Source organism: Pongo abelii, chromosome 12 (genome assembly GCF_028885655.2).
Source record: "Pongo abelii isolate AG06213 chromosome 12, NHGRI_mPonAbe1-v2.0_pri, whole genome shotgun sequence".
Classification (NCBI taxonomy): Eukaryota; Metazoa; Chordata; class Mammalia; order Primates; family Hominidae; genus Pongo; species Pongo abelii.
In genome coordinates, this window is record NC_071997.2 from 103,640,224 (window position 1) to 103,667,206 (window position 26,983).

General features: G+C 36.3%; 1 protein-coding gene across 12 annotated transcripts in view; it reads right to left on the bottom strand.

The window, feature by feature from the left end:
- Positions 1 to 26,983, bottom strand: part of CLIP4 (CAP-Gly domain containing linker protein family member 4) — a 130,399-nt gene that overhangs the window by 41,154 nt on the left and 62,262 nt on the right. For all 12 annotated transcript variants that reach the window (XR_008522186.1, XM_063713477.1, XM_063713475.1 and 9 more), the window contains 7 exons: positions 23,478 to 23,617; positions 22,631 to 22,724; positions 21,060 to 21,221; positions 19,197 to 19,315; positions 11,082 to 11,318; positions 9,574 to 9,709; positions 2,245 to 2,388 (listed from right to left, as the gene is read on the bottom strand). Coding sequence is in view for 11 of the 12 variants with exons in the window: in XM_063713477.1 (XP_063569547.1) it covers positions 2,245 to 2,388; positions 9,574 to 9,709; positions 11,082 to 11,318; positions 19,197 to 19,315; positions 21,060 to 21,221; positions 22,631 to 22,724; positions 23,478 to 23,617 (1,032 nt within the window). In the remaining variant the exon portion in view is untranslated. The remainder of the gene's footprint in view (positions 1 to 2,244; positions 2,389 to 9,573; positions 9,710 to 11,081; positions 11,319 to 19,196; positions 19,316 to 21,059; positions 21,222 to 22,630; positions 22,725 to 23,477; positions 23,618 to 26,983) is intronic.

Genomic DNA, 26,983 nt, shown 5'->3' on the forward strand with positions numbered 1-26,983 from the left:
GACGATCACATTCTGAGATGGGTCCTAAGGGACAGGTCAGATTTCTTCCTGAGAATACTGGCTGTATGGTCAGGAAGAACTGAGGGCAGGCATTCCTGATGGACAAAAAGAAAATCTTAAGACACAGAAAATGGTGAGTAGCTTGGCTGGAAGAGAGTACTTACAAAATGTAGGAAAAGCAAGACTAGACAGACAGGTCACAGTAACACCTCAGACAGGGACGCCAGTGCCCAGCTAAGGTCTGAGAACTCTTCTGTAAAGAAGGAGCCTCTGCTGGGCTTTGAAAAGCAAAATTGGCATGAACAGAGTCTAGTTAAATAACACTCTCCTGACAGCAGGGCTGCAACGAAACCACAGCGGGAGAGGCTGGAAGCAGGGACCAGTCAGACATTATTAGCATAGTCCAAGCATGAGAGCCTGAACTCCAACAGCAGAAACTGAATGAAGAGGGTGGAGAGGAGACATTTTGTGAAGGCAACCTGAAGAGTAAATTTTTATTTTTCCATTATTTTTCAGTTATATTTTCTTTAAAGTTTTTATAAAAAATAATACAAGGAGATTCCTTGTACACTTTGACTAGGTTTCCTCCAAAGGTAATATTTTGCAAAATTATGATATAAGTATAATATGTCAACCAGGATGTTGGCAGTCATACAATTCACCAGTCTTAGATTTCCACAGTTCTGCTTGTACTCATTTGTGTGTGTGTGTGTGTGTGTGTGTGTGTGTGTGTGTGTATACACCTGGGTGTATCATTTGGTTCTTTTTCATATCTTCTATTTCTTGGCTGAAACTTTCCTTTCATTTGTTTCAAGAGTGTTTACGTTTCTTTTTTTTTTTTTTTGGTTAAGAAACAGGGTCTTGTTCTGTTAGCCAGGCTGTAGTGCAGTGGCACAATCATAGCCCATTGCAGCCTAAACTCTTGGACTCAAGTGATCCTCCTGCCTCAGCCTCTGGAGTAGCTGGGGCTACAGGTGTGCACCACAATGCCCAGCTACACCCTTAATTCTTGGAGTGTGGTTACATTACTTAAAATCTTTATGTGTTCATTGCAATGTCCATGTCATCTCAAAGCTGCTATGCTTGGACTGTCTTACACTATAAACTTAACAGTTTATTGTAAAATGTATACAGAAGGGTGATTTATAAAAGCCCCAAATTGGCAAGACAATGATCAAGAATGAGACAGGAGGTTTTCCACTACTGGACACCAAGTTTTATTTTTAAAACTTTTAAAAATTTTTAAAAAAATTTAAAAACTAATTATGGAGTGCAGTATTGACAAAGGGATATTCAAACAGCCCAGTGGAACGGAATATAAAGGCCAGCCGAATTCTTGGACAAATTCTTTTCATCCTGGTAGAGAGCTTTCTACCTCAACTATTTACAAGCTAGCAAGTGTTTATTGAGCACCTATTTTGTCCATTGCTACAGTGAAAACAACACTACAATTTAGTCTCATGGTTCAGTTAAAGTTTAAAATTTTGCTGAGAGAATACGACACTTGCACAAATAAAGCAACCAGAGGACAAAACTCAAGATAACAAATAACAATTGGGTGGTATGGATAAAAAAAGTACATACAAAGTTAGGGAATGAGGAGATTAAAGTGAACTAGAAACAGGATATGAATAAGAAGTCAAAAAAACGGTGAGGACCTCAAAAGGCAGAAGTCAAATTAATGCACACAGATAAATAGCATGAGACAAAGTATGAAGGGAGGAGTGAGAAAATGTATGTAAAAGACAGGGAAGAGATAAGATAAACCGTTCTCTTCCATAGAACTCTTCCATAGTTCTTCCATAGAACTTCCACAGTTCATCTATGGAAGCCACGTGAGACTCTATTGATAAAGAAAGAGCCGCAACTGCTAGTTTCAGGAGTCAGGACTTTTTTCTGGTAAAAAAGAAGTCACTAAACATCCTTCAATAGGCGAGGAGCCTAAAGCTAGTTTTGTTCCATAAAAATTTGATGAAAGTATGAAACCTAGCTTTGAGGATAGATTATGTGTGATAAAGGTATGGAGACAGTAAGGGGAAAAAAGGAAGGAACGAATCTGAAATACATTTGTTAGGAACTGAAGTCATTAAAATTGAGGTTTAAAAACACATAAGATGCAGGTTTTATTAAATTCAGGTTTCAGAGTTGGCTAACAAAAAAACAGTGAAGCAATCTAAATATCAGGAACTCTACAAATAAAATTAAAATACTGAAGCAGATGGTTAACTTTCTGGTTTGACCTACCAGTATTTACTTTTGACGTTACATGAGCTACGTCAATTTTCTGGGACCTGATGAGAGGTACAGCAGATTTTGTAGAAGGAGTGTGTGCTATATTCTTCCTTCGACCTTTTGCTTTACTTATCTTTGAAAGAGGTGCAAAAATACCTAAGGGAGAATGCAGAATTTTAGTGTTAAACAATTAAAACATTTCAAATAAAGGAACAAGTACAACTAATTAGTAACATAAATCTTTAATATAAAACTTTAGTGCCCACTGTATGTCCTATGATGAGAGGAAAAAAAATGTAAGACACAGTGCTTACTCTTAAAGAGCTTACAATCTAGTTTTCAAGACTAACAACACATCAATAATGTAAGAACCACATTTCAGGTGTTAAGTGAAATTCAGGAGAAAGAGAAATGAGTAAAGGTAATATTAATAGTTTTCTATCATTTCTAAGCAATTGGCAAATAATAGTGAGCCATAGAGCATAAAAATCTATTCTTCCATGCCAACTTACATCTCCTTTGGAAGTTATATTTATCCCACATTATAGCTTTTTATGTCCATGTCTCATCTCTCTTTTAGACTAACACTTTTTAGAGACAAAATTTAAATGTTACTTAACTCTGCATTCCCCCACTGTACCTAATCACAGTGTGTTACACATAGCAGGGATAAAATAAATCTTTCTAACTATAAAATATACTCTTCTTAAAAGGCCTGGCCCTCAGGTTCTGACAATCAGAAACAATACAGTGTGCTTTGGGGAGGGGAGCGGCAGGGGCGTTGCCTATCTGCAACAGCTGGCAGTACAAAATTCCACCAGAAAGGAGTTTATCCACACAATAAAATAACCAGCATAAGAAGTATGCACCGACATTAGAGATAGTGAATATAGACTAATACCAAAATAATCTGGCTAAGATATTTAAAAAGTGAAAATAAAGCCATAATATGTATATTACACTATTTCATTGAGTGTTTACAATCTAGCAAATATACATTATGACTAAAATGGAATATATTAAAAACAACTTGTTTTAAAGCAGGATAGAAATGCTCGAGACTCTGTAAGAAGTGAGTGCTTTGTTAATAACTAAAAAGTACCAACTACACTACTTTTCTGCTAATCTTAAAATTCTCTCCCACCTCAGAGTCCATATTACTTTATCCTGATTTTCCTACCATTTTTTAAACTTATTTACAATGTTCTCTCTTCTGTCTCCTACCTATGAGATTTTCCATGACTTTCTATTCTTTCTCTAAATTATTTTTCTTCCCTAACACACACACACACACACACACACACACACACACACACTCTCTCTCTCTCTCTCTCTCTCTCTCTCTCTCTCTAAGCTTGGTGATAATGATGACGATGATGATGATTACAACCAGTGTTGGCAAGGGTTTGACGAAATAAATTATTTTATACTCTGGGAATGTATATTTGTATGATCTTTTTAGAAAACAAAAATCTTGACCTAATCCACTTTACAGAATTAATTTTAAAGAAATAATTATATTTAATGGTATGACAAAGGTTACAAGGTTTCATCTATATACTAAAAGAAAAAAATACATTTCAAGAGGTGACACAATTTCTAGTTTACTACAATGACCCAATCACACTTCTGGAAATGAATCATGAGAAAATACTCTAAATAGGAGGAAAAGGTTGTATATCTGAATATGTCATCACCGTAATATTATTCATAAGTAGGAGAAAACATAATTGCCTGCCAATATGATGAATGAATTCACTATATCCATAAACCACTATATCATTATAATATTATAAGACAATAAAGATTATGTAGAAATATGGAAAAATATGAAAAGTAAATCAGGCCAGGTGCTGTGGCTCACACCTGTAATCCCAGCCCTTTAGGAGGCTGAGGCAAGCGGATTACCTGAGATCAGGAGTTCAAGACCAGCCTGGCCAACATGGCGAAACCCTATCTCTACTAAAAATACAAAACTTAGCCAGGCACAGTGGTGCGTGCCTGTAATCCCTATCAGGAGGCTGAGGCAGGAGAATCGCTTGAACCTGGGCGGCCACTGCACTCCAGCCTGGGTGACAGAGTGAGAGACTGCCTCAAAAAAAAAAAAAAAAAGCAAATCAAAAAAATTAAGTTATATATTTGATTACATTATGTGAAAAATTGTATGTGTGAATACAGGCAGCTGGCAGGATTGGAAGAAACCTAAAATAAACATTTATAAGAGAAGTCAAGCTATGGAGTATTTTTCTAATTTGTTTGATTTGTGTCATTAATGTCATAATAATGTTCAATAAATTGTTTTTCTTCATGTAAGGGAAAACGTGTGGTTTTCTGAACAGCAGCAAGTTGAAAGGCCAAAACCTAGATCAGGGAACAGTCATTGAAGGACACTTTTCAGTATTAGTAAACCCTCTTACGATGATTAAAAGAGAAGGGCAGCCCTCTCCACCTTTTTGTACTTTCTCTAACTTCCACTGACCATAAAATGTTTCTCTTCTGAGTAAGCCCCATCATTTGGTGAACCTCCCCCCTAACAAAGTGGGATGGGGTAGAAAGCTAAATTAATTGGAGTGGGGAGAGGAGAGACCACTGGAGGCAGCAGTGCTGGGTGGAATTGTCTACGCTGTGGCATGTTGGTTTTCTCTCTCTTTCTCTTCTCCTTTGATTATATAAGAGCTATTTCATTTTAACTTATTATGGTGATCACACAGGCAAAAAGACAAAAAGGAGAGAAAATGTACCTTTTTTACTGGAATAATGTTTATAAGTGAATAAGGTATTTTTATCAATATGAAGGCAACCTTGGCTGATATAACCTCTATCATGACTACTGACACCTTTACTTCACTATCAATAATAAATATATTTTCTAACAAAAAAAATCTCACCAGGAAATTTCTGTAAGCTAAAGTATATTTGTATATTAAATTAAGTATTTAATTCTATGGCTTAAAAAGATTTCCATAGTATATAAAACCTCATCTATATAGTTTGCATTCTTCTTCTTCTTTTTTTTTTTTTTAATTAACCAAAGCATTTCAGAGAACCAAAACTAAATGTAAAGCAATGACTGCATGCATAGTATATGGGCAGCCTCTATTACTCAGTTACTCAGGCTAATTGAAGTATTGATAGGACTTTTCTCAAATCTCGACATGTAACTGTAAGGCTTAACTAAAAACAAACACATGATGAACTATTTGGAAAGACAAAAATAACAAATTTCCAGATAAACATGGCCCACTGAACATAGGTTTAACTCCAATTCTTCTTCCCCAACCCCCGCTAAAATATCAGTAAGGAATAAAAATGGTATGAACTCCAAAGAAAAAAAAAAAAGAAAAGGAGAAAAAATACTAAACGCTTCCAAGAAGGAGGAAAGGGTCAAAAACAGAAGATGGAAAAACCTCTACCTACTTTTTGTTTTTCCTTTTTCATTTTATACTAAATAATCTGTACAACAATACTTCAAAACTTCTGAACAGCAACACTGGAAGCTCAGGATAGTAGTTGGTAAACTACGGCCCAACAGCCATATCCTGGCTACTGCCTGTTTATTGGTCAATTTTTATTGAAACGTAGCCACGTCCATCTGCTTACACACTGCCTATGGCTGCCCGTTTACTACAACAGCAAAGCTGAGTAGCAGGTACAACAGAGAATGCATAGCCCACAAGGCCTAAAACATTTACCATGCGGCCCCTTACAGAAAAAGTCTGTTAAACTCCACCTGAGACAATAAAGTATCTCCTTAAATATACTGAGAGAATATGAAATCCAACCTAACATTCCTTATCCCAAATTATCACATAAAGTCTGAGGGGAGAAATCAACATGTGTTTAGAATAGAAGGTCTCAACACATTTACTTATCATGAGTCCTTTGTCAGAAAGCTACTGACGGACAGGCTATACCAAAAACAAGTCAACCAAGAAACTGCTACATTGGGTTTCATATTCTCTCAGTATATTTAAGGTAATACTCTATTGTCTCGTGTAGAGAACGAAATCTCTCTCTTCATAGTACAAACTCACTAGATGTCTCGAACTGGAAAAATCAAGAGAAATTCACGTAAATATGTTAATTATAAATACAGATATTAATATCAGACAACACAGCTAAAAGAGTTGAAATAGTTCTTGCTTCTAAGGAGCAGGATTTGAGGGCAGAGAAAAACAAGCTAAGAGAGAGTTTTGTAGTAAGCCTTGCCATACAATCTGACTTTAGTAAACTAAGTATATGTATTCACTTTGGCAATTATTAAAAGACATAAAAACGGTAATACCACCAAGTATTAAAACTTATCATTTTCTACAGTTAAAAAATCTAATAGGTATGAGAATTAACAGATCAATAGAACAAAACAAGCCTGAAATATACCATAGCATTGATAAGAACTTAATCTATAATAAAAGCAGCACGAGAAGCCAAAGGGAAAAGATGATAGATTTAGAAAGAGAGAAAACCATTGTTGAGAAATTCCTTGGCTTCTGATTAGCCAGGGGATTCCCCAATTCCCCTCCCCTCCACCTTAAGTAGCTTAGCCGTGACCTGGTGCTCCCAGGACTGTCAAGGGCTATGCCCATTTTCACACAATCCAACACATGACCCCTGCCCCACAACTTGCCTTTAAGTACATGCAAGGGGACAGGGGTATCCAGCTTTGTGCCAATCAAGCACACCTTCCCTTGGGACAATGGGAGTTTGGGAGTCCCCATGAGTTCTGCTGGCAATCTAAATGATTCCATAATTCTGATTTACCTCTGCCCTATGTGTTGCTAAAGGCTTTTGATCCTGCCCTTAGTCTGCTTGACAGGTGGCAAAGTAATCCATCGGAGGAAAATTAAAATTAAATTCTTAACCTCAAACTACTAACCAAATAAATTCCAACTGGATTACATAATTAAGTATAAAAATTAAAACATTTACATTACAGCTAGACAGGAGAAATAAGTTCTAGTGCTCTGCAGCACTGCAGGGTGAAGATGGTTAACAACAATTTATTGCATATGTTCAAAAAGCTAAGAGAGGATTTTGAATGTTCTCAAATGATAAATGTTTGAAGTGATGGATATCCTAATTACCCTTATTTAATCATTACACCTTACATTACACAGAAATATCACTCTGTACTCCATAAATAGGTACAATTATTACGTGCCAACTAAAAATAAAAGGAAAAATATAAACATTTAAAGAAATATAAAATGTATAACTAATCCTTAGATTACGAAGAATTATCAAAGCATAAAAGCAATATAAGAATTTATAAAAGAAAAGTCTTTAAGCCATAAAACTACATGTCCAAAAAACATTGCAAATGAGGTTCAAAGGCAAATGACAAGCCAGACAAAATATCCATAATAAATAAAGCTTAATATCACAAGTATGTATTTTAAAACTCATCCTTTTTTTAAAAAGACACACTAATATCCCAATTTTTACTGGGAAAATAATACAAACAGGCAATTGCCAAGAAACATAAAAAATACCTATACTACAACAAAACACTTTAACAAGTGTTCTATTTCACCACAATAAGAGAAATACCAATTAAAATATAGAAATTTTCATCCATCACATTGGAAAAATTAAAGGAAATGGAGCTATTCAAAATCACATTTTCAAACAATATGTAAAGATTTGGGGAAATTACACTAGGATATTAAATAAAAATGCAGAATTTTTATTTTCCTCTTGTTTTCAAATCTTATACAATGAGCATTTTTATAAACAAACAAAAAAAGTTTTAATAGACCAAAAAAATGAGATTCCATCCTAAGTGTGTGATGAAACTAGTAATTTTAATAAATGCGTGATAGTCAACAGCTCTCATCTGTTGAGTGCTTACAGGGAATCACACACTGTTCTAGGTGCTTTATACTTTTACCAACACATTTAATTCTTGCACTAGTCCTTATGATAGTGTCATCCCTATTTCACAGAAGACAAACTGAGGCACAAGAAGAGAAAGAGAGTCACATAGCTGGTAAGTAAAGAAATCGATTCACACACAAGCAGTCAGATTCCAAAGTCCATCCCCTTCATCATCATCATACCACACCACCTCACCATCAGGCCACAAGATGAATACTACACAATCGTGGAAAATAATGTTCTAGAAGAATATTTCATTTCAAGGAAAAATATTCACAACATAGTAAGTGACTACAAAATCAAACTGAAATCAATAGACAGGATAGGTGTGTGTGAGAGAGAGGAAGAATAAATTTACCTAAACATGTCAGAAAGAATTTAAACATTTGTCGGAAAGAGAAAGAAACCCCGCAGAGTTTCAAAGAAACCTCAGGAATGTGGTCATAAAGTTGGCCTTGCTTGATTTTTCCAGTTTTCCAAGTACTTCATGACCTCCAGAGATCTGTACTTCCTTGATAACCAAGTCCCTCCCTTGGCCACGACACTACTAGGTGCAGGATTTGAGGGAGGTCTGCAGAGCTGGGCGTGCCCCTGGTCAAAGGCCTTCTCCCAATCACTATACTGCTGGCAGGAAGAATCAAGGGCAGCCCAACAGCTCACAGCCTACTAACGAAAACACCCCTCTCATCACCGTCTCCCCACTAAAAGCCACCCAAGAGACCAGTCCCAAGAAAGACGCTTTCCCAAAAACATCACTGAGACAATCCCATCAGATGCCTTCTTCACCAGTCACTACCAGACACCCTCCTAAACCTTTCCATCATGGCCTCTGAAATTCATGGTTGGCCAGGCACGGTGGCTCATGCCTGTAATCCCAGCACTTTGGGAGGCCAAGGTGGGCAGATCACCTGAGGTCAGGACGTCGAGACCAGCCTGGCCAACATGGTGAAACCCTGTCTCTACCGAAAATACAACAATTATCCAGCCGTGGTGGCAAGTGCCTGTAATCCCAGCTACTTGGGAGGCTGAGGCAGGAGAATCGCTTGAACCTGGGAGGCAGAGGATGCAGTGAGCTGAGACTGAGCCACTGCACTCTAGCCTGGGTGACAGAGAAAGACTGCATCTCAAAAAAATAAATAAAATAAAATAGTGGAAAGCTGTGCCTGATCTAATGCAAGGCTAACTCTTATACTGAAATCCATTTCCCTTTCAAGTTTTTCAGGACTTTCCTCCTGTAAGTGCCCCCTTTCTCTCCTGCAACCACCATTTCTCCCTCTCACGTCAACTCTCATCAGTGTAAATAAATATAACTATCTCCCATCTTTAAAAAGTCCTCCCTACATCCACATGCCCCTCATTTATCACAGAAGTAATCAGGAGAAAAGTTTTATTTAACAACTGTAAAAGAGTAAAACTTGATTATTTTTAATTAATTCTTATCGAGTTAAATAATATCAACCTTACCATACTTGGGGGCACATTTAAAGTACTGGACTTTTCCAACACTTCCATTATTTTTTCCTTCTGGTTCATCCAGTTCAATGCCAGCCCACTGCCCACTTGCAAATTCAGTTGTTCCACAAAATCTTAATGTACCAACCTAAAGAAAATATAAATCAGAATAACTTGTGGGAATTATTAGTAATTCCAAGGGTCCTACTCTTGCAACTTAACTTTACTTCACCATGGAAGTTTTTAAAAATTCACTCTCTCAAAGTGAATTTTAAAAATTCGCTCTCTCAACATTACGTTTTTATCCTTGGTAATGTTCCTTGCTCCAAGCAAGGAACATTACCAAGGATAAAAAGGAACATTAAATAATAATAAGGGAGTCAATTTCCAAGAAGACGTAAGAATCCTAATTAGCTGAATAGTAGCACACGCCTGTAGTTCCAGCTACTCCAGGGGCTGAGGCAGGAGGGTCACTTGAGCCCAGGAGTTCGGGGCTACAGTGACCTATGACTGTGCCACTGCACTCCAGCCTGGGCAGCAAAGTGAGACTCTACTCAAAAAAAAAAAAAAAAATTGGGATGTAGCTATGTTGGGAAATTCAATATCCAAGCAGGAATTCCTGTTCCATTCTCTATACCAAGTTCCCTATTAACCTCAATATTAAGAAAAAACTGGGAGTTGGGGGCTAGCGGAGGGATAGCATTAGGAGAAATACGTAATGTAGAAGACAGGTTGATGGGTGCAGCAAACCAGCATGGCACGTGTATGCCTACGTAACAAACCTGCATGTTTTGCACATCTATCCCAGAACTTAAAGTATAATAAAACAATTAATTCATTTAAAAAAGAAAAAAACAAGAAAACCTCCCATATGAGATATTTTTAAAAAGCAACTGGCAATAAATGAATGCAATATGGAAACAAAAGCTTGGGAGGAAAAAAGGTGTCTGGATGATGGGAGTAGGAGAAGTCCTCTTTTCCACATAAATCTTTATCACCAGGTTACATAATATCTCAAACTTCCCTATTTGTGGGAACCCAAAGACAAACACCCATGAACAGCAAGGGTTTCCTGTGCTCCATTTCTATGGAGGAGCAGCAGTCGGAGACGTACCATGGCGGACAAACACCTACGAACAGCAAGGGTCTCCTGTGCTCCATTTCTATGGAGGAGCAGCAATCAGAGAAGCACCACCGGGGAAAGAGGGGACTGCAAAGAAAATCCTCCACCCTAGATCATCCCTCAGCTCATGCCTCTAAATTCACTCAAGAGTTCTACTCCACTCCACTCTTTATTTAAATAAAGATGTCTTCATTATTAAGTTCAAGTAGTTTATATTCTTAGAGCATAACTTAACAGTAAATTCGTATCTAAGTTTTACATTTCCCTTTAAGTATCTTTCTACCTACATGTTGAATCTTTTTTAAAAAACTCAAAACTGACCATACTGTCTGCGCCCTTGAACACAGGTCATGGACGTAACGACCTTGGTTTCAGAGATTGCAGTTACTTACTGTACCTTCTGTCCTGCAATAACAACACGATCCCCTAACTTCAGGCCAAGTGACGTAAGCATTGCCTTGCCAGTGACATGATCATAATTTGGGAGAATGGCCTTTGAGATGTTACATGACAGAGGCACCGCATCTAGAAGCATCTGCTTGATTTCCTTAGCAGTGGCTGCGGCGTCAGCCATCTCTAATGGCATATCTACTGGGTCTGGAACAACATCAGCAGGGATCTGTCCTTTGTCATTCTACAAATAAAGATAAGAGAAAAATGTTCAACTCCTATTTACTTAAAGCACTAGAAAGTCATATAAAATTTCTGTTGGAGGGCCTTTCAGCTGGAACCGCCATCTTCCAATAATTTGCCAAAATGACGAACACAAAGGGAAAGAGGAGAGGCACCCGATATATGTTCTCTAGGCCTTTTAGAAAACACAGAGTTGTTCCTTTGGCCACGTATATGCGAATCCGTATGAAAGGTGATATTGTAGACATCAAGGGAATGGGTACTGTTCAAAAAGGAATGCCCCACAAGTGTTACCATGGCAAAACTTGAAGAGTCTACAATGTTACCCAGCATGCTGTTGGCATTGTTGTAAACAAACAAGTTAAGGGCAAGATTCTTGCCAAGAGAATTAATGTGCGTATTGAGCACATTGAGCACATTAAGCACTCTAAGAGCCAAGACAGCCTCTGGAAACGCGTGAAGGAAAATGACCAGAAAAAGAAGAAGCCAAAGAGAAAGGTACCTGGGTTCAACTGAAGCACCAGCCTGCTCCACCCAGAGAAGCACACTTTGTGAGAACCAATGGGAAGGAGCCGGAGCTGCTGGAACCTATTCCCTATGAATTCACGGCATAATAGGTGTTAAAAAAAAATAAAATAAAAGACCTCTGGGCTGTAAAAGTTTCTCTTCATTGAGCAGAAGTATGGTGTCCTCCCCCAAAGAAATACTTAAAGCAAAAAAAAAAAGAAAATCCTGTTGGAGGAATTTTACATTAAATTCATTCATCATTTGTTTATTCAAAAACATTTCCTGAACACCTCCAATATGCAGGCGCCATTCTAGGTGCTAAAGATCCTACAGTGAAAAAAACACAAGCCCTACCCTCAAGGAACATTACATTCTGGTGGGAGAGACGGACCACACAACATTAATCAAGTAAATTATACGTGGCATAATAAAGTCATAAGTGGCCCGGAGGAAAAAAAAAAAAAAAAAAACAGGGAAGGGGAATAGGAAATGTGGAGAGAGATGGTTGTAGGGGAAACTCTTTAGAAAGTTGTCAGGGAGACCTCACTGATGAGATGCATCTCCACAGAGATCCAAAGCAGACCAGGGAGGAGCCGTGCAGGTTCTCTGGCAGGAAAAAGCACTTGCATCCATGTGGGGAGCAGTGCTCAGGTCCTAAGCGGAGAGCATCCTGCCCGCACAGGCATGAGAAGGCAAGCTTGGAAACAAGTGTCACAGGACTGACTGGCTTCCCAGCCCCAGATCCACGGTTCCAGAGCTGCCCTCTTGGCTCTGTGACCTCAGCTCCCTGCCCATTCATGGGGTAACTCAGATTTCAAAACTAGAAACTATGGTTTTGATACTTCTAAAACCCAGGCTATAATCAAGAAAAAAGCTCTGTTTTCACTACAACGGAAAGACTGTATCCTGGGATTTATCCTGTGACAAGATAAAATGGCCAATGACAACCCCACGGTCATTTGCATGGTATATGTATCATCAAAGCCCTATCATATGAATTATCTGTCATCTTACATTCCCTAACCAAAAACCTTAGACTTCATGAGAAATAATCTAGATTGTAATCTTCTTTTAATATATAGAATAAAGATGCTTTTGTTAACTGAGAAACTTTTTTCCCTTTCTTCACTGATACAATCTTCTTCAAATGATCCACATGGAAAAATGAATGAGGCTTTTAGAACAATTTGCAATTGCTTTGCATTTTTTTGTTTTAAAATTCAAGTCAGGTTGGTCCTTAGTAAAAATATGGCAAGAAGATATGTTATTAGATTTCTGGGATGGTAATGGACTCTTTTAATCCCAGATTTCAAGAAAACATACAAAATACAATAAAGATATGTGTTACACTAATGTATACTCTCTAAAAAACAGAGAGAGAAAAATAGGGAAACATAAAAATATTAAAAATACATCCAGGCTGATAAGTTGTAAGCTATGCTTACAGTGAATATTTTACTTTGGACTTTTGTTATATCCTCACTTTTTGGAGCCTGTCACACACTTCTGTTAATTCCCATATAATTCAACAATCAAAACTTCTGTTAAAAAAAAAACCACTAAATAATAGTAAGAATAATAAAATAACAATGATGATATCTTCCTAACCCAAGAAGGTTTATTCATGATCAATTGTGGAATTCCACTTTCTTCTAAAGTGGTGGCATAACACCAGACTGGCCCTATAAAAGATAATTAAGGGAGTTCTACACATGGAAACAAAAGAATAAAACTTGCTACCACAAAAGCATACATAAGCACATAGTCTATGTTCTTCATAAAGCAACTATATAATTGAGACTAGGAAGCAACTAGCTAACAACTTGACAACAGGAACAAAACTTCACATATCAATATTAACCCTGAAAAAAGGCTAATAAAAGATGATTAAGAGAGTCCTAAACATGGAAACAAAAAAAAATACTTGCTGTCACAAAAGCATACATAAGCACATAGTCTATAGACTCCATAAAAGCAACCACACAATCAAGACTACAAAGCAACTAGCTAACAACACGACAACAGGAGCCCAACTTCACATGTCAATATTAACCCTGAACATAAGCAGCCTAAACACAGCACTCAAAAGACACAGAGTGGCAAAGTGGATTATTAAAAAAAAAAAAAAAAAAGGCTCGTCCTTCTGCTTTCTTCAACATACCTATTGCACACGTAATGACACCCACAGGCTCAAAGTAAAACGCTGGAGAAAGATCTATCATGCAAATGGAAAACAAAAAGGAGCAGAAGATCACTATTAAACATACTTTAAGCCAACAACAGTCCAGAGGGACAAAGTAGGGCATTACATAAAGATAAAGGGTTCAATTCAACAAGAAGACTTAACTATCCTAAATATACACACACCCAACATTGGAGCACCCAAATTTATAAAACAATTACTACTAGACTTACAAAAAGATGTAGATAGTCACACAATAATAGTGGGTGACTTCAACACCCCACTGATAGCATTAGACAGATCATCAAGGCAGAAAACTAACAAAGAAATTTTGGACTTAATACAGCACTTAACCAATTAGACTTAATAGGCATCTAAAGAATACTCCATCCAACAACCACAGAATATAAATGCTATTCTCCTTTGCACATGGAACATACTCAAAGATTGACCATGGTCATAAAGCAAGTCTCAACAAATTCAAAACATCAAAATCACACCAAGAATCTCTCAGACCACAGTGGAATAAAAATAGAAATCAATACCAAGAAGAGCTCTCAAAACCACACAAATACATGCAAACTAGAAAACTTGCTCCAGAATGACTTTTGGGTAAACAATGAAATTAAGGCAGAATTCAAAAAAATTCTTTGAAACAAATGAAAATAGAGACACAATATACCAAAACCTCTGGGATGTAGCAAAAGCAGTGTTAAGAGGAAAGTACAAAACGCCTGTATCAAGAAGATAGGGAGATCTCAACAACCTAACATTGCACCTAAGGGAACTAGAAAAATAAGAACAAACTAAACCCAAAGCTAGTCGAAGAAATAACTAAAATTGGAGTACAACTAAATGAAACTGAAACCAAAAAAGGCATTCAAAGGATCAGCAAAATGAAAAGGTGGTTCTTTGAAACAACGAGACTGATAGACTGCTAGCTAGATTAACAAAGAAAAAGAGAAGATCCAAATAAGCACAATTGGAAATGATAAATATGACATTACAACAATCCCACAGAAATGCAAAAGATCGTCAGCAACTACTGTGAATACCTCTATTCACACAAACTAAAAAATCTAGAGGAAATCTAGAAAATCTAGGAATCTGAATTCCTAGAAATATACAACCTTCCAAGAACCAGGAAGAAAGTGAAACCCTGAACATACCAATAATTAGTTACAAAATTGAATCAGTAATAAAAAACCTACCATCCAGAAAAAGCCCTGGACCAAATGGATTCACAGCCAAATTCTACCAAATGTACGAGGAGGAGCTGGAACAATCCTACCAAAATGAAATGAAAAAACCAAGGAAGAGGGATTTCTCCCTAATTCATTCTATGAACGCAGTATTATCTTGATACCAAAATCTGGCAAAGACACAACAAAAAAGAAAACTACAGGCCAATATCCCTGATAAACACACACACAGAAATCCTCAAGTTACCAGCAAACCAAATTCAGCAGCATACCAAAAAGGTAATTCACCGTGATCAAGTCATGCAAGGAGGTTCAACATATGTAAGTCAATAAACGTGATTCACCACATAAACAAAATTAAAAACTGTATAATCATCTCAATAGACACAGAAAAAGCAATTGATAAATTCCAACACCCCTTCATGATAAAAAAAACCTTCAACAAATTAGGCATCGAAGGAACATACCTCAAAACAATAAGAGCCATCTATGAGAAACCCACAGCCAACATCATACTGAATGGGCAAGTTGGAAACATTCCTCCTGAGAATTGGAACAAAACAAGAATGTCCACTCTCACTACGCCTATTCAACATAGTACTGGAAGTCCTAGCCAGAGTAATCAGGCAAGAAAAAGAAATAAAAGGCATCCAAATAGGAAAAGAGAAAGTCAAATCAACCTCTCTTCACCAACAATATGGTTCCATATGTAGAAAATTCTAAAGGTTCTGCCAAAAAAACTCCTAGACCTGATAAACAACTTCAGTAAAGTTTCAGGACACAAAATCAATATACGAAAATCAGTAGCATTTCTATACACCAATAACACTCAGGCTGAGAACAAAATCAAGAACACAATTCCATTTACAATAGCCACAAAATAATAATAAAAATACCAAGGAATACATCTAACCAAGGGGATGGAAGATCTCTACAATAACTATGAAACGCTGCTGAAAGAACACAAACAAACGGAAAAATACTCCATGCTCATGGACCGGAAGAATCAGTATCATTAAAATGTCCACATTGCCCAAAGCAATTGACAGTTTCAACACTCTTCCTATCAAATTTCCAACATCGTTTTTCACAAGATTAGAAAAAACTGTTCTAAAATTCATATGGAGCCAAAAAAAAGAGCCCAAATAGCCAAAGCAATCCTAAGCAGAAAGAACAAAAGCCAGAGGCATCACATTACCTGACTTAAAATTATACTACAAGACTCCAGTAATCAAAACAGCATGATACTGCTACAAAAATAGACATATAGACCAATGAAACATAATAGAGACCCCTGAAATAAAGCCACACACAACCAACTGATCTTTGACAAAGCTGACAAAAATAAACAGTAGGGAAAGGACACTCTACTCATAGGTGGTGCTGGGAAAACTGGCTAGCCATATGCAGAACAATGAAACTGGACCCCCACTACTCACTATATACAAAAATTAACTCAAGATGGATTTAAAATTTAAATGTAAGACCTCGAACTACAAAAATCCTAGACGAAAACCTAGGAAATACTCTTCTAGGCATTGGCTCAGGCAAAGAATTTGCGACTAAGTCCTCAAAAGCGAAGGCAACAAAAACAAAAATTGTCAAACAGGACCTCATTAAACTAAAGAGCTTCTGCACAGCAAAAGAAACTATCAACAGAGTAAACAGACAACCTACAGAATGGGTAAAAATACAAACTATGCATCCAACAAAGGACTAATATCCAGAATCTATAAGGAATGTAAACAAATCAACAAGAAAAATAAATCCCATTAAAAAGTGGCAAAGAACATGAACAGACACTTCTCAAAAGAAGACATACAAGCAACCAACAAATATAAAAAAACGCTCAACATCACTAATCATCAGAGAAATGTTAATCAACACCACAATGAGAGACTATCTCACACCAGTCAGAATGGCCATTATTAAAAAGTCAAAAAATAACATGTTGGTGAGGTTGTGGAGAAAAGGAACATTTATACACTGTTAGTGGGAATGTAAATTGGTTCAGCCCCTGTGGAAAGCAATGTGGAGATGTCTCAAAAAACTACAAACAGAATTACCATTTGACCTAGCAATCTCATTACTATATACACCCAAAGGAAAATAAATTATTTTACCAAAAAGACACTGCACTCATATGTTTTTCACAGCACGATTCATAATAGCAAAGACATGGAATCAACCTAGGTGCTCATCAATAGTGGACTGGATAAAGAAAATGCGGTACATATACAGCATACTACATAGTCATTCAAATAATGAAATCGTGCCCTTTGCAACAACATGGATGCAACTAGAGGCCATTATCCTAAGAAAATTAACGCAGACACAGAAAACCAAATAATGCATGCTCTCACTTATTAGTGGGAGCTGAACACTGGGTACACACAGACAAAGATGGGAACAACAGACACTGGGACCCCTAAAGACAGGAGGGAGTGTGGGAGGGAAGGAGATGGGGAAGGGCTAGGGCAAGGGTTGAAAAACTACCTATTGGGTACTATGTTCACTGTTTGGGTGACGGCATCAACAGAAGCCCAAACCTCAGCACCAGGCAATATAACCTCTTTCACAAACCTGTACATATACTCCCTGAATCTAATATTTAAAATAAAAATTAAAAAATAAGATGGTGGCTATCAAAGTACTGTCTGAGAGCTACTGCTGACCCACATGTTTACCTGTCTTTTTTAAGTAGTTATTTTCAAAATATGGCAATCTATTCATCTGTTTCTGGCCTAAATTGGTAATTTAGCTCAATAACATATCTCATGTCATCCTAACAAATTCAGAACATTGTTCCCACTAATGGGGCTTTGTCAACAGCTGTATCAACAAAAGCAAACGCATCCCCTTCACATTCCAGCTGGACTGAATGATCATCTCCCTAGGCTTCTTGCATGCTACTCTCTCTGCCTAAGATGCTTTCCTCACCTCCCTTCAGTACCTGGTTAATTCTTGCCTATGTAAGCACTTGATTTAGATGTCACCCCCTGTTGAAGCCTTGGGAAGATGACCCCATGGCCCTCTGCCACCCCCGCCCCATCATGTCACTCTGAATTAGCACACTACAGTAAAACTGACTGCTTGCCTGTCCCACCTCCCCTCTGCAAGACATTCTTTTTGAGGGCAAGGGCTTTATCTACATTATTGTAGTATTCTCCCAGTGCCCAATAACCAATATAGTCGGAAGGGAGGGAGGAAGGAAGAGAAGAAATTAAAAGTCGGGGGGTAATCAAGGGAGTTAAACAGAAAGAAAACTGGCAAAGAAGTAGGGAAAATGGGAATAGGAAAGGCAAGGGAAGACAGGTGTTTTCGAATACTGCACACTATCTGCCGCTCACACACATCCCTTCAAGGGAAAGTATAACATGATTAAGAATACCTGCCAGAGCAAGTTATTGTTATTAATATAAAGAAAGTGAAAACAGAACACTTTCTGAAAAAAAAAAAACAACAACAAATGATCTGAAGACTATGAAATTCAATCCTGTGTAACTCTGTAAATTAGTGAAATTTTACTATTAAAAAATACACTTTTCCTTTAAACATTTCATTTTCAAAGGCTTACTTCATCCTTAAATGGGTATTTAAATTTCTGAAATGAATTCTTTCCAAAAAAAATTTAGAATATGATTTCACAGAAAAACATAACTGTAATATATGTATTGGTACTTAACAGCTGACTTTTCATAAATACATCAAACTCCTAAATGAAAGATACTTAAAGATTATGACACTTAAAGGAAGACTTTACTTTCCTGAATGGGACTTATCAATATAAAACGAAATTTATCATTATGCCTTAAATTTATTTACAATAAAGATCATCATCACTCTTTACATGTGGCACAAAGATATAAATTACTTTCTCATGTAAGAGTTCTTCTATTAATAACAACATTCAGATTCAACACTTTACCAAAAAGTAGGATAAGACTTAATTCTTTTAATATTTTTCACTTTTAACTTAACCTCTTACCCTAAATGCAGGATTTGCTCCCTGCTCCAAGAGGCACTTCACAGCACCTGCACACAAGTTGTATGCTGCAATATGCAAAGCTGTTCCAAAATTAAAATCACTGCAAGTGGCATCCACATCTGCAATTAAACGTCACAAGTATATTAACTAAAAGTTTAAACTCAGCTATCATAATTTAAAAGAAGACAAGGCTTTGGGAGGAGGGACTTTTTTCATTTATAGGACTTAAATCAACCCACTAGAGGCATGATTTCACAACAGAACAAAATCTTTATATTACAATCTAGTTAAAATAAGCAGTTGATTATTAGTACAATAAAATTCATTATAAGATGGAGTGATATTATCTTGGATTTTCAAACTAAGACATATTTTATAACAATTAATGGCAATAATTCATATTTGTAAAAGTAACAGCATATCATAATCTCCCATTAAGTCTGTTGCATATTTGCCACGACAACTACAGTGAGGTAGAGTAGTAGAGTTTAGGTCAGGGGTCAGCAACCTATGACTCAGAGGCCAAATCCAGCCCACCTGTTTTTATAAAGTTTTATTAGAACACAGGCTCATTCATTCATTTACGTATCCTCTGTGGCTACTTCCATGCTGCAACTACGGAACTGAGTAGTATCATCAGAGACCATATGGTCCAAAAAGTCTAAAGTATTTACTAGCTGGCCCTTTACAGAAAAAAAAAAGGCCAATACCTGGTAGGTAAAACAAAGCAGAATTTTCAAAGTAGTTAAAGTCTAATTAAGCATAGAAATGCTTACCTATAAATTGATTCATAATACTCTACTCAACAAATGAATTTGAATTTCATAATGAGAAAAGTAATCTTGCAACTCTAAGGACATTTTAATAACTTTTAACATAGCATCATATGTTATACGTAAATACAGGAAATCCTCCAGATTTGGGAATCCCATCGTGAGTATTTTCGATAACAAGGGTTTAAATATACCTCTGGTTCTGCAAATCCTACCCTCAACTAAACAACACCACACCCACATACTCTTCCTACAACTGCAAACTACCCAGATATACTCAACAAACTCTCTTGAATTATTAAAGACACAGTAGTGTCGACAGAGGCTTTCTTCCCAACATCATTTAGAAATTGAAAAGGTAGAATTTTAAAGAGAAAATGGACAATTATGCAGATTGGAGGTTAGAAATGAACATTCTGGGAAATTTATCTATTGAATCTCTAAAGCATGTTCCTACAATGGGGAAAATATTGTACACTTTCTTTAACTTAACGTTAATACTATTCGCTTGCTCTCATATTTTTCTAAAAAAGAAAGAAAAGAAAATTGGCCCCCAAGAGAACCAGAGAGAAAAATCAAAACACCAGGACTGTGACTTAGACATTCAGATCTTCAATTTCAGGATATCACCATCAAAACAGGGGAAAAAAAAACTGAAATATTATCCCTTAAGTTGAATTATATAATTTCAGAACCAAACGCCATCTAAAATAAATATTATTTATTATTCCAATGCCAATCTCTGAAGACCTTATTGTTCTATTTCTGGCTACCCAAGCAAGGCAAAAGAATCATAAACCATGTAGAATCAATTATATAAAACATCTGTGTTATACTGGAGAACTTATAGATATATGAAAACCCAGAGAACACTCTTTCATTTTGTATCTCTCTGTACTAATCCTTTTGTAGAAAAGATAGTAATTAATACCCAATAAAGAAATTTTAAACTATCTCAGAAATAAAATGGAGTAGAAAGGCATATGAAACAAGATGGATTAGAAGTAAAAAATATCCTTGAATTATAATTTTTATGCCACCACTAAAGTGTTCAGTTAATAATATCTAAAGGTGATCTTATAATACTTGCCTTTTGGTTTCGATGTTTTCAAAATCACTCTTATAAGTTCTGGGACATCAAAATAAGCAGCATAATGCAAAGCATTCATGTTTGTCCAGCGACTCCGCAAACTAATGTCTGCTCCCAGGTCAATAAGCTGAGTTGCAAATTTTACAGCTGTTTCCACATCACCTAAAGAAGATTTTCTAAATTACTTTCCTTTAGTACAAATTTTAAGTTCCAATGGATGGCTACCAATTGCCTCATTTAAAAAGCCAAAGCAAATAGTGCACTGTATAGACACACTTCAAAAATTTCACTTGCAAGAATTGATCCTAAGAAAATAATCATACTCAGGGATGCAGATAAACACTTGGCTGCAAAGATGCTCATCACTGCACTCTTATTATTAATATAATTCTAAAAAATCCAAAAAGTATAATAAGAAATTGGTTAAATAAATTGAGACACACACAGAATGCTATGAAGCCATCAACAACAACACAGCAGATCAGTGCTACCCCAAACGTGTTCCGTGGACCACTGGCGGTCCCAAATTGCAATCTGTGTACTTTTTATAGCTTTTCCCCATTTAATATGTCTTCTCATTATGTTAACTTAAATGTAGTCTTATGCCTTTTATTCTTTCCTCTTTTTTAAAGACAGAGTCTTGCTCTGTCACCCAGATTGGAGTGTAGTGATGCAATCACAGCTCACGCCAACCCTAAACTACTGGGCTTACACGATCCTCCCACCTCGGCCTCGCAAGCAGCTGAAACTCTAGGCATGCACCACCATGGTTGGCTAATTTTTTAATTTTTTGTAGAGACAAGGTCTCACTATGTTGCCCAGGCTGGTCTCAAACTCTTGGCCTCAAGCAATCCTCCTGCCTGGGCCTCCCAAAGTGTTGGGATTACAGGTGTAAATCATCATGCCTGGCCAGTTTTATGCCATTTGAAAAATATTTGGGCTTATATTTTATGGCTTTATTTTATTTTGTATTATAAATTCATTTTTATTTTATTTTGTGAAAGTATCAGTTCATGATGGGTTGTGTGAGGGGAAAAAGGAGTCCATCACCACCAGTAGCTTCAACACCACCACATCAGACTATTGAAACAAGGAGAGACAATCACAATATATAGTTAAGTAAGAGATGCAGGTTTATACAATGATGAAGCACAAGAGAATAATGGTTTTGGAAAATATGCACATATGTTACATATGTAGGAACAGACCTTAGGTCTCAAGACTGGGGTCTTAAGATTAGGGATCAGTATGCAAAGACTGACCTTGGACCATCAAACCTTGTTATAAACCCTCAGAAGGATTTTAGGGTGATAGTAGTTACTCTCATCTATTATGCAATCAGGCATGAGGCCTGATCCAGAAAAGTTAAGAGGTATCAGGAGGGTATAAAGACCTCCTTGAGAAAAGGGAATATGGTTTTTGGAAGGACCTAACTGAATCCTCAACTCTTCAGGCAATATTATTATCATCAGCTGGGTGCCTTCCCCCAGACAATATATGGGCATAAATATAGATTATCTAAGCACAAGTGCAGATGACATAAACAACTGATAGATTTACCACACACTTACCAATACCATGAGCTCCAGATTTGCAGGTATAATGCAAAAGAGTCATATCTGTCAATCCATCTCTATCATTCACATTGCAACCTCTCTTAAGAATCTGAAGCAGTCAAGGAAAATATGGTTACAACCTAACTACTGAGGTACCTATTGCTTTCAAACCAATGCTGAGGAACCAAGTTAGTCTATTGTATCTGAATTACTTCTCAGTAAAATATATAGACAGTATGGGCATATCTTAAGGGTAAATTTTAAATCTGCACTCAACAACAATAATGAAACCTGAATTTGTCAGCAGGCTGAAGGAAATTCTTGAAGATTATTCCAAAGGTAATCTGGCACTCCAAATATGTTCCTCTCAAAAATGAGCAAAATTTTATTTCTATGGGTGTAATGATATTTGAAAAAAGTATAAGCACTCTCTTCCTACAACACAGCAACATACTGGTCAAGGAACCCTCCCTCAAAAAATCTAATATTCTTAAAGACTACACTCCAGGCTATATCTTTACCAAACCACCCAAAAGTGTAAATAGAACATGATGGTAATCAAATGCCTTCACAAAATGCATAAAAGTTTGCAAAATCAATTTTTACAAAGAAGGAAATATGAAAAATGCCCCTCCCTGCACCCACCAGGAGTCTACAAATGTCAGAAGTACAGAGCATGAAGAAATAATCAGAAGAATATATAGTATTAACTCACTGCCCCATGAAAATCCTCAAAATACAAATAAATATCAGAACCTTTAAAGGGTTTCTCCTTTATTACCATCTTCCTTTCAGATGGGGAAAAAATCTATACCATTAACAATCCTAACAATGCAAAATTTAAAATGTAAGAATTCCTTACCTCATTTCCAATAATGTCAATGTTTTGCTGGACCTGAGGAACCCACTGTCTCAAAATGGCAAATAATTCTGAAACTGAAGTTTTGGGATCAAAAAGAATTTCCTGGCATGATGCATCATTAGGATCAAAGAAAGAAAATTCTGAAATTAAAAAAAAGATGTAAATTAAATTTACTAAAAGTTTCAAATAAATATATTGAAAATAATAAACAATAAAACCAAGGTTCAAATGATACAAATATTTTAGATGCTTAAAAAAAAGCAGAAGTATCTAAATAAGGAAAACATTATGAACATTTGCTGAGCACTTACTAAACACTTTAAAAATCCTCTCCAACACCTTACCTGGTAGGTATTATTCTCATTTTGCACATGAGGAAAGCGAAGCTCAGACTAAATAATACCAGCTCAATGTCACATAGCTAGTAAGTGGCAAATCTGGGGTAGAAAACCAGGTCTGTCTCCAAAGTCTATCTTCTTTCCTCTATTATTCTACTTGCTGAGGTAACTCACCATTGAGCTCGGATTGTAACAGCATGCATAAGTAGTGGGACTCACTGGGGTTTTTTTGTTTTTGCTTTCTTCTTTGCATTTATATATTTTCCAAAATTATACTATGTACACATAGTTCTTACTTCTAGAGTCAGCATAACTAAAAGATGAGAGGCACCAAACTAAAGACACATATACAAGCAGAGCAGCAGTCCATCAGAAGAGAATCAGAAAGATTGAACTGAAATGAGATAACATTCGTAATCTTAGACAACAAAACGGTCCTGTTAGGCAAAAATCAAAATAGAAGCCAAGACAAACCTTGGCCTCTGAGCCAAAGTCCCACACCCAGCTCAGGAAAACCTATAAGGACCTATTCTCCAAAACACCTACTTAAACCGCACATGAAGCTTGAGCTTCATTTCTTGGTCAGCATGACTCAGCACATTGTAGCAAATCAGTAGTGACTAAACTAACCCACTCATTCTAACCAGTGAGAATTAGGCTATATGAATTTCCTTTTCTAGGCTTTATAAACCTTACTATGACCTTCGTGAGACAAGCTTCTTACCACTTTTGGTTTGGAAGTCTCCCTGTTTGCAGTTTTTTACTCACTTAATATTTATATTAAGAAAAGCACCCTGAGTTTTGACAATTTTTGGTGTCAGAAGCAGGATCAGAAGAAGACCCCTGTGAAGCCCCAAGGCCAGTAACTAGGTGCTGGTACCCAGGGCCGTGGCACTGGCTGCTCTCTCACCCAGCCATGGAGTTCTAGAGTAAGTCTCTTTTGAATCTGAGCTCTCCTCCTCCTGTGTAGAACTCTCCAATTATGCTGAGCAACCTTTGCTGAAACTTCTCAGGAAGTCAACCTATTCTGTTCAAAATGGGGAGGGGTGAAACACATGATTACCTGTGTTCCAGAGCAGCTGCTGAAAAAAGAATCCTTAATAGTTAAGACCTTTCAGAGAATCTAATGCAAAGATGGGGTTCAAAAACACTGTGGATCAGAATCTTGTGCATTTTTGGAAAAATAGGTGAACTTTACAAAGAATAATTTGCAATTTCAGTGACCACTTTGGAGAACCTTTAATTTAGATAAGACAGTCAGTCTGCCTTTGGGAGAAGAAAGAGTATCCTAAGCCTTTCGGAGACAATGGAATGCATTCTTTGATTTGTATGCAGAAGCTTCTGAACACAAAATGACTCAAAAATAGCTTCTCTAAAAGCATCCCTACAGCATTCAAATAAAAAAAAAAACTTCAGTAAAAAGCTGTAGCCATCTGAGCAGGTAACCTTGACTTGTTCCATCTCTCAGAGGTACAATTTGGATCCAGCTTCTTTTATAAACCAATAAGCTTTGTATTATTTTAATTGACACATGGCTAAAATTTGGAAATGAAAGCTATAAGATCTCTGTGTCTGTCTGTATACACAAACATACAGACACAGAGATCTTATAGCTATGTATGTTCAATAGGCATAAGTAAAAACAAGTGCTTATATAAATTAAGTATTCCTGAAAACTCTCAGAAAAATAGGAACTAATCCAAATGTTTTTCAAGTTCATGTGACTTGGGTAATTTTCAATAAACAAAAATATTGTTGGTTTAGTTTAAAAAACCAATATGCCTTCAGAGTTGTCAGCATTAAACATAAGGCAGACGTACAACTTTGATTCTATGTAGGTCTACTAGTCAAATAAGCTCATGTTAGACAAGTGAATTACAAATAAGCTTCTGCTATCTCTATGTTACAAAATTTCTCAGCAAGAAAAACAAGATGATGCTTAGCTATTTAATGTCTCATGAAATTTTCATAAGTAATCCAAGCATAATTGTTCAAAACAAGTGAATTAAATCAATGTAAGTCCACATAAGATAAATACTGAAACATTAATTGCTGAACATAAGTTTATCTACTTTTGGACAGAGAAACTAAAGATACCTGGGTGTGTTAGTAAACACGTCCTGTGCTACAATGAAAAATTATAAGGAAACGTGCTTCTAGAAATTATGGTGTATTTACATAGATTTCTCAATCTACAGAATGCTAGCGTGACAGTCAAGAAAAAATGTGAAGTAGGAAGATATGTTTTTTGTTGAAAAAGAAAATGAAGGAAAAAAACAAAATGGCTACAGAAAGTTGAGGGAGAAAGAGAACCTTGTGTGATTAAGCTAGCTAAAATTGAATCAATCTATTATCATTCATATCAAAATAATGCATAACTAGCATTTGAGCTCCTGTTAAAAATGACTAAACTTTCTTGGAGTATGGGCCTGCTCTCGATGGGAGATTGTGAAAGGTTTTTAACTTTTGAATGGTCTGCCTAGAAAGCAAAGATTCTGTATTTTGTCAAGATAATTTCCTGTGCTTCATGCTGTCTTTGATTATTTAAGTTTCTCTCTCAAAAAGTCAAGGGGTTTTGGTCTTTTTTTTTTTTTTTTTTTTTTTTTTTTTTTTTTTTTTTTAACGACTACATGGCTTTCTCTGTATTTGCCTTTGAAATCTTTGTCACTTTGGTTAAATGGATAACTAAATACCTGTAATCCTATTTAATCAAGTGTTTTGAATCTTGAATCTTTTAGGTATTCTTTTTATAAACGTCCCAAAAATCAAATTCTGAATGAAGTCTTTCCTGACCTTAGACTAACTCTGGGATTTTTCAACGGCCCCTAGAAAATCTTGCTCTATTTCCTTATTGAAAAAAAAAAAAAAAAAAAAAACACAGACATTAAACTAATTAAGCATCTTTGCATGGGAAGCATTGTCAAATAAATGTGAAACTAACTAGGCTTATTTGATATGTGAAACTAACTAGGCTTATTTGATCTATTACATTGCATGAGAAGCACTGTCAAAGGTGATGCTTAACCTTATGTTATTTTTGTATGACTATATTATTGATGTAAGTGTTCTAGAAATTCTATGAAATTCCTAGAAATTGGATATGTTCTGGTATAATTTTATCAGTCATAATTCTAGTTATTATCTTCAAATGTTATAAAATAAATAACC